This window comes from Podarcis pityusensis (assembly GCF_964106645.2).
Source record: "Podarcis pityusensis genome assembly, chromosome: 7".
Taxonomy (NCBI): domain Eukaryota; kingdom Metazoa; phylum Chordata; class Lepidosauria; order Squamata; family Lacertidae; genus Podarcis; species Podarcis pityusensis.
The window spans coordinates 19072348-19090276 of NC_138031.1; the positions used below are offsets into that span (position 1 = coordinate 19072348).

Here is a 17929-nt window from a genome sequence, read left to right on the forward strand (position 1 = left end):
TGAAAAAGTGATGGATAGGAAATTGATTCACAGAATCATAGGATTGTAGACTTGGAAGGGACCCTCAAGGGTTATCTAGTCTGCGATGGCTCCTCCCCCTTTGTGGAATGCTCCTCCCAGAGAAGCTCGCCTGGTGCTTTCATTATGTGTCTTTAGGCACCAGGTGAAAGTACCTTTGTTTTCGAACAGCTTAGTTCTCAAACGTTTTGGGCTCCCGAATGCCGCAAACCCGGGAGTGTTTCGGTTTGCAAACTATTTTTGAAAGCCGAACGTCCGGCGGGGCTTCTGTGGCTTCTGATTGGCTGCAGGAGCTTCCTGCAGCCAGTCGGAAGCTGAACTTTCGTTTCTGAATGTTTTGGAAGTTGAACGGACTTCCGGAACGGATTCTGTTCGACTTCCGAGGTACAACTGTTCTCCTCTTTTGGGACTATTATTATTTTTTCCCCTGTGAGTTTTTTATTATTATTGTGCTATGTAAATTATGTTTCTAATGTTGTACACTGCCCTGAGATTTTTGGATAAAGGGTGGTATGTAACTTGAAATCATCATCATTACCATCATCATCCAGCCTGCTGCAATGCAGGAATTCAGGATTTCTGATAGCTTTTAAGAGCCACAAGATGTTGAAGAAAGTGACAATTTTCCAGCTGAGGGGGCATTTGTGTGTGTATGTGTATGTGCGTGTGAAAATGACTGTACTTGAGTGAACTGGAGGGAAAGCTCAGAGTTCGCTGAAGAGGAGGCAGCTAAATTTGCAGGGCAATTTTCTGGCAACATCTGGTGTACTACGGTGGTTTGGTTATGTTGTACAAACGCTTCTTTATTTCCACTTATGATTTACTTAGGCATATATATTTTTAATCTACCTTACCTTTCTGCCATTCCAAAGAGCCCTGGTCCCTTCCCACAGAACACCTCCCTCTGAGGAAGGACCCCTTGACCTTTGTCAGAGGTTAAGGGTTCGTTCCTCAGAGGGAGGCACTCTGGATTTCATTACAAATTTTTAAAGCCCAAATCAACTAAATTTGGGCATACATACTTAAAAATGTAGTGAAGTAGCCTCATTGCAGTGGAATATAAAATATGTAACATTGTTTTACTGGATCGCTTTAGATTTTTATTTTTCTTATTCTGCATAGTTATTGGTGTGACCCCAACAATTTTTTAATGCTTCACAGTCCTGAGATTCCCCATCTTCAAATCCAAGTGTGAGATTATATTCTCCTGTTGAAATTTAAAATCCTACCTTAGTGAAATGAGTGAATCCATTGATTCTGCTTTGCATTAGAGCTTAGCTCAACATTCTGCACCTCCATCTATAATAATCAACATTCATTTATTCCAAAAGGATGCCTTGGTAAGCTTTAAGAAATGGCTATAATGCACTTTAAAAAGCCTTACTTAAGGAACATTTGTGTGTGGTATACCCCAAAGAGTAAGTTAAAAACCATTATGAAGTTTTAACTCTGTTCTAAGTGGTCCTAAATAATTCACGTACTTTAAATACAGCAAAGTTGAAAACCTATGGACACCTCGAATGCCTGGAATAAGTTGCATTGAAGTAGGTTGAAGCAAGGGAGCCTAGGCCAGAAAGCATACATATTGTTATGAGTTGGGGTGGTGGTGGTGGTGCTAGGATGTATGCATGCTTGAGCCCCTTCTAATTCCTGGATGCAGCACGGATTCAGTTCCTGGAATGGCCAAGCTAGCTTCCTGGTGAGGTAATGGTCCTCTAAGTATGGGCCATTAAAGTAACAAAGGAAGTGGCTCTGTGCCAGACAGAAAATGGATGCTGCCGCCCCCCTCCTTGAACTCACTGGTAATTAGAAAGACAAAGGCAGAGTTGGGAGCTCAGTGATGTGAAGCTGGAAGCTGGAAGCTGGAAGCTGGCAGGCTGAAGGCTAGGGAGCTGGGAGACAGAGCTATGGCTGATTTCTATTCAAGCAGCCTTGGGGGCTGCTGAAAACCTGTATGTCCTGAGCTTCTGCCAGGTAGCACATATACCATCCGCTCCCAGTTGGCATGAGAAGACTCTGTCTGTTTTTGTTTTGTATAATGTATTTGTTGTAGTGTTTAAATTGTAAACCACATTGTATGCCTTGGCAGGAAGGTGAAGTATAAATCCAATGAATAAGTGAGTAAGTATAGGATCGCGGCATAACTTGTGTAAAAGTTGAATTCAGCAAGACTTGCTTCAAGGAAAGCAGGAACAGGTTGGGCGGCACCTGATTTTTTTAAAAAAACTAGCTTTTAAGTTTTAAAATACAGGATCATAAGCTCAGTTGGTTAGAGCATGTTGCTGTTAAAACAAAGGTTGCAGGTTCGATCTCCGTATGGGACACCTGCATATTTCTGCATTTTAGGGAGTTGGACTACATCATGGGTAGGCAAACTAAGGCCCGGGGGCTGGATCTGGCCCAATCACCTTCTAAATCTGGCCCACGGATGGTCCGGGAATTAGCATGTTTTTACATGAGTAGAATGTGTCCTTTTATTTAAAATGCATCCCTGGGTTATTTGTGGGGCATAGGAATTTGTTCATTTCCCCCCCTTCAAAATATAGTCCGGCCCCCCACAAGGTCTGAAGGACAGTGGACCGGCCTCCTGCTGAAAAGGTTTGCTGACACCTGGACTACATGATCCTCAGTGTCCCTTCCAACTCTATGATTCTAAGTGGTGAGCTAGCACTGAGATCAGGATGCTATTGTTGAATTGTTTCTTTAAATGTAAAGGTTCATCATTGTTCCACCCGATGTGTATGTCTTTAAGGGGCCAGAGCAAGGGCCAGAGCAAGATAACGAGACCCAGCTTTACAGCTGTGAAACATAGCAGGTGCTGCTGAGTTGTATTGATTAAGCTGTGTTGGTAATTGGGTGTAGTATATAAGGAGCAGCACCTAGCTCTCCCATTACCCTGGGGGATGGGTTGGTGGTTGGGTCTGGTTTGTTGTTGATGTATTTAGTGTATAAGGAGTTTTTGTTTTTGTAATTAAAACCTTGTTTAAGTTATTTTTGAGTCCCTTTTTAATGCATGGTCTCCCCAGCAAGCTCTCTGCAGCGCTACCATACTGCAAATAGCCAACATCTTTATGAGATTATGAAATAAGCTCCATGAGCTAGGGATTGCTTCAGTCCACATTTTAATGCTGACCTACCTTATTCAGACTTCCTAAGCTATGCATGAACTGAAACACAGCTAACCCTTCAAAACTGGCCCTTCTCCAAATTTTGCAATGCTGTTCTCCAACCCACAAAAGGGTGCACAAAAATGTGTACATTACAGGAACATATGTGTAACAATGCATATATTAGTGAAAATAACATCGTATATGGGGAAATTGCTTGTAAAACCTAGGAGAAATTTGTGGGAGAAACTGGACATGGAGGAAGGGGTCGGTTTTCTTCATTTGCACAAATAACCCCCTGGTCTTGGGATAAACCAACAGGTGCAAAGTCAGCCAGGACCGTTGCTATGGCAACATCCCAGTGCCATTTATATAAGTGATTAAGACATGTCAGCTCATTAGAGTCTTGAGAAGTGAGTCGTGGTCTGTGTTACATCTTCAATTGCTGGGGCAACAGAAATACTTCGTACTTCATATATCTGTATGTGCATAGCTTACAGCTGTGAGTATATATCAACATACAAAACTGTATTACTGAAACCTTTATCTTCTGCAACAGTAAACTATTTGGACCTTAAGCTGCCTCTGTGTGGCGACTGGAACTGGGGGCAACTTCCCCTGCATGGGTTTCTTACCACAGATACCCAACAAAATCTGCACTGAAATCATGACAAGTTTTTCATGAGGACTTTAAAAATGAATCACTGGTTAGACTGGAAAAATGAGAAACTGAAATTGACATGTTTAGCAACCTACCATGAGTTTAATACTCACTCAATCTTCCAAAAACATATATGTTATTTAAAGGTATAGCATCAAAAGTATACTCATTCTTGTTCCTTTTGTAATACAGTGATCTATGTGGTATTTAGTATGTCCTTTCAGGTGAGACATAAATGCTCAGAATAGCTCTCTGTGGATGTTGGACATATGGAATCCCATGGAATCGTATTTTGGCTTCTAAAAGTTCTCCTTTAATTTATTCCCACATGTTAATAATTCTTTGATTTGTGAATAATCAATTGAGAAACAATGCTCTCTTTTCGTCTTTATGGTTTCTGTGAAGCCCCATATATGACCTGAGCATGCACATGTCACAACTTTTGCACCCTACAAGGACAGGGGTGTCTCTGCAGCTACATTTGGTAATGGGATTTCACACTGTTAAAGAAATGGAATATGTCTGGGAACTACCTAGAGCAAATTTTGGGTGGGGGCACTGCTGGGGAGAGGAATGATTTCTGATGAATAGATTCTGTTAGTAGAATGGCACCAGCTGGATTTCATCCTCTCTATATTATTTGTCTACATGCAGGCATAAAAAGTTGGTTAAAATCTTGTCTTTTGACTGCATCATTTCAATATGCACGTAACATTATTATTTTTCCATTAGGACAGGTGCAGTTAAGGCTAGCTCACAGATGCTTTCTCAAGCACCATTGCTGTGGATTATGTATATATGGGCTAGGTTCCGTGACGATCATAAATATAATTTCCAATAACAAAAAATAATTGAAGAGGAGAGAACGAGCATCTATTCTCATTTTAACCTGAGCTATTGCAATCCAAATATGGCTATGTTCATTAACATTTTTGATGTTTTCCCCGCTACAGTTCCTGATGATGTGTTTGCCCAGAATTATATATGGAAAGGCTCCTACAATTACAAAGGCAAAAAGCAACCCATGACCTTGACAGTTACAAATTTCAATGCAACGTCAGGAAGAGTGAACGCGACACTCACCAACAGCAACATGGAGCTGCTACTTTCAGGTAAGGTCATGGAAATAAGCAATGGCCTCATATTTCTCAATCCAGACCCCGCTTGCGAATTTAGTGAAGCTTACTTCTGAGTAGGCGCATACAGGAGTGTGCTATCGAGTATGGCTGAACCGTACCCAATATTTTTCAAAACAAAATAACAATAAATAAATAAAATGTCCTTTATGGAGTGATATAGAGGAAGAGAGACAATTATATTAGTCAATGAGTTGCTTCAGATTATATTTTGTTTTTGAAACGATAATAGAACACACAGCAGTTCCAGTCACATGGAAGTTAGGATGGCCTGATTTGGCTCTACCTTGATCACGGAGATCCTCTTGTGGGTCACATCCCTGTCTGTTGGATGTTAGTAGGGACTGAGCCATTATTGGGGCAATCTCTGCCCTGTGGAACTCCATGCTAGTAGCATTTTGGCAGGAACTGCCCGGCATTCATTCAGATGTATTCTGAAAACTGCATTGTTTGCTTTTTAAAAAAACTAGCTAGTATTGACATTAATTATTTAAAGTATATTTTTATTGATGCTTTCTTAATTTTATTATGATTTATGTATGTTGTATATACCACCTAGATATACTTTTATGAAGCACAGTCTATAAACATTTCAGTCAATCAATATATATATGTGGGTAGCTGCTCACATATAGGTTTTTTACTACGCAGACATCTCTACCAATCCAGTGCTATGCAGAATGCAAGGTTTGTGCTAGAGGTGCTGTCCTCCTCCCCTGCTCTTATATGTGGAGAATGACAGAATAGGGCTGATATTAATGTAAATTTGCAGGGAGCAACAGTGGCTGGCTCCTTATAGGAGTCCATTTACTCCTAGCCATCCTTGCTAGAGTCTGCAGTAGCGCTCCATCATAATTTGCCAGCAAAGTAATCCAAGGAATTTATCAGAGAAGATAATTCATTCATCATGCTAAAACCTGTCAGTTTAACTTCAGCTTTTAATATTTTCCTGAGCCCAGTAATTCTTTGGCAGCGAAAGGAGACATCTGGCAATAGCTGGGTGTGTGCTGCCTCTTGGCTGATCAGGCTTAGACACGGATAATAATTTAAACCATCGGAACACAATGTAGACTTGAGGCCTGACTAACTTTTCACATTGATTTCAGTGGGACATAAAATGTACCTTAACTTAATCTGGATCCAGCCCAGAGTGTATTCTCTGTCACTCATTGCCCAAACTTCTGCTAGCCTTTGGATAATAGAGCAGAGGGAAAGAGCAACGAGGAGAGGGGGAATCAGGGCAGGTTTGTCCTGGTTTCTGCCCAGACCACAATGATAGATGTTCTTTCTTGAGATCTTTACTGAGGCAGAGAACAGATGGTGAGTGTACAAATGGTCATAGCATTGGGGAGTGCTGCTGGTGACCAGGCTGTGCACGTCCCCCAGTACCAGCAATGAGCTGGTTCCCTCTCCAAATTCCATTGTTGTGTTGCATGCCTTGGCACCCGAGCCACAAAGTTCCCAGGAGAACAATAAATCACACTGATTTATTTTGGTTTATAGGTTCAAATAGGCCACAGCTTTATTGGTTACAGGTGGGAGTGGTTTGGCTTAGGCATTGGGGTGAAGCCAGTCTTGACCCTTGCCTGCCTGCAGCGAGTCCATGGAAGGGTAAACTACAGATAGGGGGTACCCTATAACTTACATCAGATAGTGGCATCACCCCAAGGTCTGTGACATGGCCCTAGCCCATGCCCAGGCTTCAGACAGTATTCACACCCCGGATCCCTTTAACAGGAAACCCTTATTGAGGAGGGGCAGGCGAAGACAACAACCTCCCCTCCAACCAAATGAAGGCTTACCCAATGCCTAATCTCACAAAAGTTGTGATGATTGCTACTAGGTAGGCAAAAACCAAATGGCCGGTGCCAATTTGCCAAGGGAAAAAAATTCCTACCTGCCCCCAACAACATGGCGACCAACAACTGCCATAGCAAGGTCGTATCAGAACAAAGCATGAGAAAAGGGTGGGTGGGTAGGGGTCTCCGACAAAGAGGCAAGGAAGAGGGAGCTCGCCGGCTACACTGAGATTAAATGGCCCGTGGCCACAACCCACCCTGGCAGCAGATTGCCTGGGGCTGTCCCCAGCACAGATGACGCTGCTAGCCATGACGCCGGAAAACTGAGGTTTGGCTGACTGGTGAAGAGACTTCCTTTCCCTAGTAAGAAAAAGGGGAGCCATCTCCTGAATGGGGGAAGTGAACACCTACAGCCTCAGTTTCCTAATATCAGTCCCCTCCCCATCATCATCCTGTTCCTTGCTGTCATCTTCCTCCTTTGTCTGCATTTCGGTCTTCTGGTCCTCTACTGAGCCCAGCAATCCCTCAGGACTCATGGCAGGGATGAATAGATAGATAGCCAACATTCCACACTGCTAATCTGAATGTGTAATTACTCTAACAGATATTTTTTCTAGTCCATTGTTAACTATCTGAGCAAAATGTAAATCGTTGACCTTCACACCTTGCCTGTGTGATTGTAAGGACTTCCTGTGGGAAACTTGAAGGTATTTTTCTTAGCTCAAATTACTTACAAGTGGCACAGATCAACTACTTTTATATTTTACAGGGGTGTATAAAAGCCAAGAAGCCCGTTTAATGCTCCATATCTATCTCATTAAAGCACCATCCCATACTTCTGTGAACAAACTGAAGGAGGAAAAATGGGCTATGGATGGCTTTGTGAGTATAGTTCCAGCAAAATCCAATACTTTCTTAATAGGAAATGATGGCTTGTGCATGAGACCAGAAAAAAGACATTTTAGAAATGAAAGTTTAATTAGCAATGCTGAAAAATGGGATCATACAGACGGATGCTGACAGGGCAAGAACAAACGTTGGTGCTAGAATGTAGTGGCATTCTGAAAGGTCTGGGGAAATGCCACTGACTGGTTTCAAAGGTAGAATCATTCTTAAATAGTACTTACAGTTTGAGCAGGCACTTGTTCGTTTCTTTGAAAAACACGTCTGCATCAACACTTTATTGTAAGAGCATGAGATGCTTTCCTATTCATTTGCTTTGCATTTTTACACTGAAAGTAAGCTGCTTGATCCATAGCAGCCTGATGGAGTAAGTGGTTTGTAGGAATACAGACCGATCCTGTTGCCTGGAACTTAACTTCGGGAAGGGCATAAGGCACAACCAAAATTAGGCATTGTGTTGCATGAGAGTCATGGGCCAGAATCAGCAATAGCATCACAGTCTGTGGTGGCAGAAGATGTCAGAAGTGTTGTATGGAGTGCAGTGATGCTTCATGGGACCCTTGAGGAAGCCACCTTATATCAAGTCAGATAATTAGTCCATTTACTTCAGTATTGGCATCACTAACTGGCAGTGACATTCCAGCTGTCGGCAGCACAAATTGTTCCTTCTACAATGGGTGAAATATAGTCTATCTATAAGGACAAAATCTAGATTTGTTACAATGGCAACACTCTGGTTCAGTATGGACGGCAAGCAAAAACCTGCATCTTCTAGTTTTTTCAATCTGAAATCAACATGGCAGCATTTATAGGTATACATTAGCACAGGAAAATTCATAGGTTTTTTTTAGCAGCAGTGTAGCTAAGCTAAGCAAAGGTGTGATATCATGGTTTTCCTGCCCCTATTCTAGTAGGGGTGAGGACCCAAAACAATGGATTCGTGTTACACAAAAAAAGGAAGATTCCGACTAAATGTTGGGAAGAACTTTCTGACTATAAAAGCTGTTCAACAGTGGAACAGACTCCCTCAGACTGGAACTTCTGGCATCTTTTTATATTACAAAGGGTAGGGGGGCAATTTGACACTGGGACAGAGAGGCTCTATACATTTGCACCTGCACTGATTCCCCAACTTTAATCTTTGGTAAATGGAACCAGTTCTTCCCTATCAATTATGGGGAACATGTGGCCCTCCAGATGTTGTTGGACTCCATCAGACACAGCCAGTATGGCCAATGGCCAAGGCTTAGGAGAGTTTAGCTATATCTGGTGGGCCACACATTCTCCATCCCTGCTTTAAGGAATGGCCTGGGTGGGTGAGACTAAAAACCAGATCACATGAAGACATCAGCGAGCAGCTGTCACTGAAAAGCAGGCAGTTACAATGCTAGCAGTGTACAGTGTACATTAAAAGCGATTGTTTAGCTGCTGTTGTGCCCTGCTCTGTGCACAGTGGATTGCAATGGATGTTACTGCATTGCAATGGATGTAAAAGCCAATGATGGCTTATAAACGTGGCATGCTGAAGTCCAACCTATGTCTGCTGCTGTAACTGGTGCAAAAGTCATTGCCCATGGCAGTTATGCACCACCAGGTCCTTTTCCATCATCGAGCACCTGTTGACACCTACTTAAATCCCTTTTAGTAATAACTGTGCACTAGGTGCTTTGAAAGATAACCATGTGTGTCCCTCTCTGTGTGTGTACTAAAATCAATTTTAGATAACACATTGACTAGTTTTTTGTGGGGGTTTTAGATAATTTATTTATAACTTGTTGGTGGTAGTTCTTTGTGACAAATGTACATAGCAACCACACACTGAAATAAATATTTTTTCCCTAGTCTCTTTTACTGATAGTAATCTCAGATTTTAATAAAATAACAACACATTTTAAGGCAATTCAGACACAAAGATTTATAACGGCCCACATATTCTCTTAGCTCAACTACCTCCTGCTTGGAAAATCTATTTCCAAGGAGCTGAATGGTTTAAGTGCCCAAACCTAATCTCCTTCTTAATGTTTAACCAATGTATGTATATCCACTTTACTTCTCTTCTTTTTAAAAAATCCCTTTAGGTTTCCGCCGAGCCTGATGGTGCTACCTATGTTTTTCAAGGATTTATCCAGGGTAAAGATTATGGGCAATTTGGACTTCAAAGGCTAGGTAACCAGTATGCATTAATATTGCGACTCTTTAAAACCTGGGCAATCATTTGGAATTCTTGTGTGAAGTGAGGAGCGGGACCCCAAGTTTCATGGATCAATTGGCTCTGTGTGCATAAGGCTGCATGATCGAGAACCCCGTAAAAATCCATGTTCCCTGATTTCAGGGTGAGAATGTGCATGTCTGCATTTACATGTTTGTAGATTCTATGCACACATAGCCTATCGACATGTGGAGTCTGGTGGTGGGGAATGGTGGAAACGTCCTGGTCTCCCCTTTGCACATTGACTACACAGGGATTCCGGATGACTGAATATGGCTCTAGTTCCGTTGTTTCTCGATAAAAAATGATTGCATCTGCTGGAGTGCTGAAATATGACTTTAAATTATGCGAATGAAGCATTCTAAATATAGCTAATACTGGGTATGTCTACAGTCACCTTAGTACATGGCCACAGGAAGCTTGGACTATGCTGATTTTAACTGCTGCCAGCCTCTGGTGTGTACATGTGCAGATTTTAGTCCTGGGCACATCATCTTTACAAATCATTCTAATTTTGGTTAGAGATAGCATGCCAACAAAGGCCTAGATAAGTGGTTCACCATAGGATATGGACAGCTAAAGTAAAGAAACTGTTCCCCACCCTTCATCCCACATTGTCTCCATGCACTAAGTTGGTTGGGAGAGGGGGCCCTGAACAACTTAGGACCAGGATATCTAAGGGACTTCCCGACCTGACAACTGCTCTCCTCAGATGGGGCACTTCTGACAATAGCATATGCCCCAGAGGTATGCCTAGCTTGTACAATAAACTAGACCTTTAGTGTTGCACCTCCAGCTCTCTGGAATCAATTTTCAGCCAAAATTGGACAGACACCTTGGGTGATGATCTTCATGCACCCACTGAAGACATTTTGTTTAGGAAGGCTTTCCTTAAGGCCATGGTGGCCAAACTTGGCCCTCCAGATGTTTTGAGACTACAACTCCCATCATCCCTAGCTAGCAGAACCAGTGGTCAGGAATGGTGGGAACTGGAGTCCCAAAACATCTGGAGGGCCGAGTTTGGCCACCACTGCCTTAAGGTGTAACCCAGTCATTTACAGAAGAGCATCAATGTATTTGATGAAATTGTTGTTGTTTTTAGAGTTTGCATTGATGGTTTTATTGCTTTAGTTTGTTGAGCTGATTTCATTATCTTTAGGGGGTTGCGTTTCTGTGGTTTGTTCTGTTTTAACCATGTGTACATCAATGGCTTCTTGCTGCAACAGAGTGTATAACTTTGCAGAGTAAATAAGTAAATTTCTCATATTTAAAAATGGTATTCTCATCAAAGGGTACCACAGCATCTAAGTCACATCTAGCTGTGTTGGATCAGCATCCAGTTTCTAAAAGTTGCTTAACCGAACATTTTTACCTGAAATCCAAGTTTGCATTTGAAACCTGGCATTGATTGATGGCCCTTTTTAAATCTTTGAGGTGCAAAGGGGAAGGTAATATTGCAACTAGCCAATTTCCTACAAACAGCCTCTGAATTAGTGTATTTTAAAGTATTGTGGCTTAACATGCAGACATCCTGATTTCTTGGTATCACTTTTGAGGAGGACTGGAGAAGTGGGGAGTTTGAAATTCCTACATGTTGCTTTTTGCTCTACGCCTGTTGCTTTGTTTGCCTATCTTTTCTTCCAAATTTTGTGCCCCTAACAAAATATTACTACATGAATCCATGATCATATAAAAAAGACAAAAATGTTAGGTAACTAAGAGAAAATATTAAGCTGTTAATTATTGCAGCCCATCTTTAGAGTACCGCAATGTTTCTTCCTTTAGACAGAAGCTGGTATATCATTAAATGTAGAATTCCGTTTAGACCAACCTGTGCAGTTTTACAAGAGGAATTAGTTGCTGTAATCCCTTTTAAGTAGCTTGGTCACTTTCTACTATGATAATTTTATCTGGAGGCGAAAATATGTTCTTATAGTTCCTAGGGACAATCAATTTCTCATTTTTATTGTCAATATAAAGGGGATGAATAACTTCTCAAATATAAGCTGAGGCAATTTATTTAGTCTTGTAAATATTAAAGAAATGGGTTGGACAGCTCTCTATCCTAAAGATATTTCTACACCAGCTTGTTTGTATCTGATCCAACCTTAAAAAGGAAGGAGGAAAAACAGTGAGACATTCCTTACCCACTTCCTTTCCTTATTTCAGATTTGTTTTTAACTTCCTGGTTGCTTCCACTAGTCAGTTAACACATGAGCCAGTCACTGTAAGGAGCCTATGTAATAAGGACAGGTATTTCTTTCACATTGTTGGGAAGAGGAACCCTATGTTTACAGCAGGAACTGGTGTTTATGCCTAGCAACATTTCATGTGCTGTTGTAATAATAATAATAATAATAATAATAATAATAATAATATAAAATTTTATTTGTATCCTGCCCTCCACTGCCAGAGCTGGGCTCAGAGCGGCTAGCATCATATTAATAACACAATATACATAAAAACAAGCAAGCAATTGATTAAAATGCACCCCCAAAATTAATTTGATTAACTTATAATTAAAAATAAACGAAACAAATGGCAGTCCTCAGGTTAAATTGAAAGCGGTTAATTCTCACCAGGACCAGCTGTTTCCATTGATATGATTAAGGACCTGTGAATGGGCTGGGAAACCTTCATGCTTGTTCTTATACAAAGAGAAAATGAGTCAGACTAAACCCTGGCCAAAGTCCTGGAGGAACAGCTCCATCTGGCAGGCCCTGCAAAAAGATGTCAAATCTCGCAGGGCCCTGGTCTCTTGTGAAAGTGTGTTCCCCCAGGCCAGGGCCACGACCGAAAAGGCCCTGGCTCTGGTCGAGGCCAGTCTGACCTCCCTGGGGCCCAGGATCTTCAGGGTGTTGTTATTAGCAGACCGTAGCTGTAGAGCTCACAACCATCAACTTCTCTAGTTTTTACTGTTTTACTCCATGGTAGAGTGAATTTTTGGAATGAGAAGCATGACAGTAGGTAACAGAAATAATTGTGCCTCTGTGTTTCCTTCCAGGACTCAACATGTCTGAAGGTTCAAATTCATCAAATCAACCACATGGTACAAACAGCAGTTCAGTGGCTATTGCTATTCTTGTGCCTTTCTTTGCCCTTATATTAGCAGGATTTGGGTTTTACCTTTATAAACAAAGGTGAGTATGAATGTAAACTCTCTCTTTGTGCGTGTGTTTGCTGTATGAAGTTTAGAGCTGGATGTTTAAGGCAGATTCCACTATGTAGATCTCAGTGCTTACCTGGAAGAAGGGAAGGTGAGCAAGAGATGTGTTAATAGGGCAATTCCACTCTACATGCTTTTAGTTTAATGGTCCTAAGCTGGGCGTTCATTATATCTTCTTCCCATTTCAAGACTTGCCCCCAGTCTACTGTTCTCTAACACATACCAATGGGGAGAGGAAAATGCTGCCCCCTTTAGCTGTTTAACAGCTCTTATCACCAGTAAATGCTCCCTGATGTTTAGTCAGACTCTCCTTTCTTGTAACTTGAAGCCATTGGTCCAAGTCCTACCTTCCGGAGCAGGAGAAAACAAGCTTGCTCCATCTTCCATGTGACAGCCCTTTAGATATTTGAAGATGACTCTCGTATCTCCTCTCAGTTTCCTCTTATTCAGGCTAAACATACCCAACTCCCTCAACTGTTCCTCATACATTCCTTGTTGTCAATGTCATTAAATTGTGGTGCCTGGAATTGGACACAGTACTGGCCTGACCAAGGTGGAATAGAGCGGTTCTATTGTGTTCCTTGATTGTGACACAATACTTCTGTTGATGCAGCCTAGAATAGCTTTAGATTTTTTTTGCTGATGTATCACTGTTGACTCATTTTAAGCTTGTGGTCTACTAAGATACACTACATCCACAGCATTCCCCACCAAGCTTGTAACACTGTTAAAAAAGGAAATGAGATTCATCTGGCATGCCTTGTTCTTGAGAAACCCATGCTGGGTCTTAGTAATCACAGCATCCTTTTCTAAATGCTCAAAGACCAGCTGTTCAGTTATCTGTTCTAGGGCCTTTAATGGTATTGACAACACAAATCTTTGTGATGAGACCCAGTTTCAAAACCTTAGTAGTCCTACCCAACCAGAAAAAGAGGCCAGAAAAAGAGGCAATAGCAATATTTGCCCTGGATGGCTTTGGCCCCTGGATGGCTTTGGCCCATCTTCACTATTATCATTAAATTGAATTATTTAGTGCCTGTAGGCCCCATTATTCTATTCAAGATAAATTAAGAGCTCTCTTGAAAAACATTCAGTCTAGTGCATGCATATACTAACCTCATTTAAGAACTGTCAGGGATGCTTGATAGGCAAGGTTATTGTCTTACATTATACCTTTACTTGCTCTGTTTAAATTGTTGTTGTAAATTATTCTCTCGAAGAGAGGAACAAGGTTATTCAAATTTCTCGGCAACTCAGGACAGAGCAATAAAATGGGGATGTTGTGTACTTCACATATTGCCTATATTTTGCTTTTGACATTTACAGTATTGTGACTCATATTTCTTGTATAATTTATCTTATATCCCACATAGTTTACCAGCTTGTAAGTGCTTAGAAAAGTCCTATGCCCGTTATATTTTATTATGGAGAGTTGCTCCACAGTTGTCATTGACAATTTACTCATTATCAAGTTATGCTGACAATTGTACACTTCTTTCAGACACCCAGTCTGTTGCCCTCTGTTGAATTTACACCTTGCCTTGAAAAAAAGCAAGTTATAAATTCTTTCATTACACAAATAATTTTGTTTTCTTTATTGTCTGCCTTCCTCAACAGAACTGCACCTAAAACACAGTATACAGGATGCTCTGTACATGAAAATAACAATGGGCAAGCTGCTTTTGAAAACCCAATGTATGACACGAATGCAAAATCCGTCGAGGGGAAGGCTGTACGATTTGATCCCAACTTGAACACAGTCTGCACAATGGTATAACATTGCGACGGCTTGACTTCAGAGATGTGAAAATTGAAACACAACACCACAGTGCACACATCGTTCACTGGTGTAAAACAAAAACAAAAATGAAATTAAAGCACACTTTTCAGGATTTCCGGGGTCACCTTCTCCTGAGGACGAGACAGAGAGACAAGAGAGGATTTCTTTTTTTCCTTTTCTTTTTTCTTTCATAAACTGGAAAAAAAAACTATATTGACTTCATGGTTACCGTGGAGTGTTTTACAGAAAATGTGCTGCACTCTAGGAGTGCTTACTCACAGTTTATTTGCTTTTTTTAAAAAAGGAGATTATTCTAAAAAATAAAAAATAAAAAAATAAATAAAACATATTTGCATATATTGGAGGAGCATCCACTATCAGTACTTCTGTGCTTTATAAACTATGCTAGAGGGACTGGGTTTAAAAGAACAAAACAAATGATATATGGTAGAAATTAAGAGTTATATTTACAGGTAGGAGCAAGAGTCATGAGCTACATCATTCCCTCAACAGTTAGAATTGGGTCCCATTCTCTCAATTGTACCTCCCTTTAAAGAACATCACACGGCTCACACCCTGTACCTTTGAATTTCTAAGATTATGTCACGGCCATTAATCGGCTTGAGCTTGCTAGTGCAACCTATTATTTCTGTGCCATGGTGGGATAATTAAGTGTCACGTTCTCAGGTTCTTTTGTTTCATGAATTTAAATTCCTTGCTCCATTTCTGCCTTCATTGTTCTTCATGCTAACATCTCCTGCTACAGCGGGCTACAAGGAGCTGCTGCATTTTTCTTCCTCTTCACAGGTTGACATTTCCTTTCCCAACAGCCACCAATCCGACAGCAGTATTAAAAGAGTTGGGACACACTGTACTACTTAACAATCTAGGATCCGTAATGCTGCAGTACTCTTCGTTTCAGAGGACAATTTGTGAAAATATCCAATTAACACGCTTTTTGCCCTAGCAATCCCAGTTTCTCCTTTTTTGAAATTTTCACACAAGACGAACAACAGATTACAACACCGCACACCTAAATGATAAAGGATATTAAGCATTAAAATTCAGATCCTTTGAAATTGTGAGTTTCAGCAGTGTTACAGGTCCTGCTTCCACTCTGTGTTAAATGCTAAACACAGGCCAGTAAATCTGCAGAGACTACAAGATGCACTTTGATCCATTAATGTCTTTATCGCTTTGATGCACCAAAGGAGCAATCTTGTTCTCTGGGTCTTCCCAATATAGGAGGGCACAGTGATGTACATGGATCTGTCCTCTCATTGAAAATAAAGGAAAATCCTACAAGAGCAGAACCCACATGTCTGCACTGGGACCTTCATATGGAATAGTTCCATTCTGTTGATTGGGATTATTTTGCGGTATATTATTTGTTTCATTGTAGTATGCTGTGCCAATAAATAATGTATTTGGGCGGGTGTATACTAAAAGCTTTGCCAAAGCCGTGCCAGGCATTTCTATGTCTTCAAATGGTTATGCCAGCACAAATGTTTTAAATACAGATTATGTAAAACAATTCACATAGCAAAAATACTGGGATTGAAATTGGCTCTGTAGATTTCCGTTTGTGTGATTCCAATTTCCTTGTGACCATTAATTTGCAGCACACTGGTAGACGTTTCCTACTGAATTCAACAGGTTTTGTTTTTAAGTCCCAACAAATCCTGCCTTGTTCTAATTTGGGAAGTTTGTGTTTGTTTTGGAATACAGATCAGTATTCATGTTTGCGAGACAAATCCTATTCAGTTACGATTTGTTCTGTTGCAACAGTGCAATGTAAATAAGGGTACAGGAAGCAAAATAATCAGTTCCTTCAAATCCTACTTTCTTCTAAGTTGGGTTTAAGTCATCACAGGCCTATTTCACTCTCATAGAAGGAATGCAATTTTTGTTTTGATTATAGTTTTGTAACTGAATTATGAAATGACTGTCTGAGTAATTCCCATGTCATAGTTCACTGTCTTCCTTTTATAGCATGAAACCATTTGGGAGTCATCAATGCTGTACATTAGCTGGTGTGAATTATTTGGTACTATTGTCTCTTCCCAGACATGAATAACTCTGTGAAAAATCAAAGTTGTTTTTTTTTTAAAAAAAAATCAACATTATAGAGAGTGCCTACCAAAAACAAACAAACCATCTCCCCTCCTGCCCCAAATCCATCATTGTACCCCGGATTGCTGCTTGAATTTCTATGGTGTTTGATGAATTTCTTATAAACCATTTTACAGCATTTTTGTTTTGAGAATTCATTCAGATTTGTCCAGAAACTGTCTTCTACTAAAAGAATGCCATTTTTATATTTTATACCATCACTTTGTTATTTATTCTTGTTTATTCAAATGATTGCAATAATGATGATTCACTCATTAATGTTAAGGTTAATACATTTGAGATCTTGTTTAAAATCTTGTTTCTTCTGCAACTGGCTACTCCTCTTATATTAATGCATACACTTTTGTAAAGAAGTCTATTTTTATGAAAAAAAGGGGATTTGTAAAAGTATGATGTAAATTTTCAGTGCAATGTAAACAAAATAAAAATGGATAATTGCTTTTGTAACACTGAGTATCCTTTACAATAGAAGATTTGGAATCGTTCCAGGCTTGGAGAATAATGGAATTCCACATGAAAATTTGACAATTTTGCATTCCCCTCCCCAAAGGCTCAAGTTGTGCAGTTCATAAGCATGGAAGGAAAGCAAAGATAACAGACGTAAGTTCAAAGTAGTTAGAATGACGCAGTTATCCACCTTTGATTTAAACTAACCACTTTGTCCTAGTTAGGAGGACACAGCAAACCACTATTAGTTGAAAGTGGAAGCTCGTGCATACAATTTTGCAGCTTTGCAGGAGTAACAGAGGCAGGGGGGAACCCCATTCAGCTAGCACTATGCCTAATTCAAGAAAGTGAATAGGTTATTTTCAAAGCAGAAAAGCAGAAGCAAACTGAAAGCCTTACTCACAAAACCTCATGGTCAATCTTGCCTCTGGCTAATCCAACATGTCCATCCTGCTTTGTATTGTTGACAACCCTCCAGTGTTCAGTCAGAGTCTCTCAACCTTACCTGGAAGTACCAGGAATTAAAGGAGTGTTTCCCCACTGTGCTATGGCCCTGCCTTGCCAAGGGGT

General features: G+C 40.6%; 1 protein-coding gene across 4 annotated transcripts in view; it reads left to right on the plus strand.

The window, feature by feature from the left end:
* The window catches only part of CSMD3 (CUB and Sushi multiple domains 3), a 578955-nt gene extending 562074 nt beyond the window's left edge, over positions 1-16881 (plus strand). For all 4 annotated transcript variants that reach the window (XM_081012460.1, XM_081012461.1, XM_081012462.1 and 1 more), the window contains 5 exons: positions 4740-4898; positions 7491-7603; positions 9703-9790; positions 12838-12973; positions 14617-16881. In XM_081012460.1, coding sequence (XP_080868586.1) covers positions 4740-4898; positions 7491-7603; positions 9703-9790; positions 12838-12973; positions 14617-14776 — 656 coding nt within the window. In that variant the 3' untranslated portion in view covers positions 14777-16881. The remainder of the gene's footprint in view (positions 1-4739; positions 4899-7490; positions 7604-9702; positions 9791-12837; positions 12974-14616) is intronic.
* The last annotated feature ends 1048 nt before the right edge of the window (positions 16882-17929 follow it).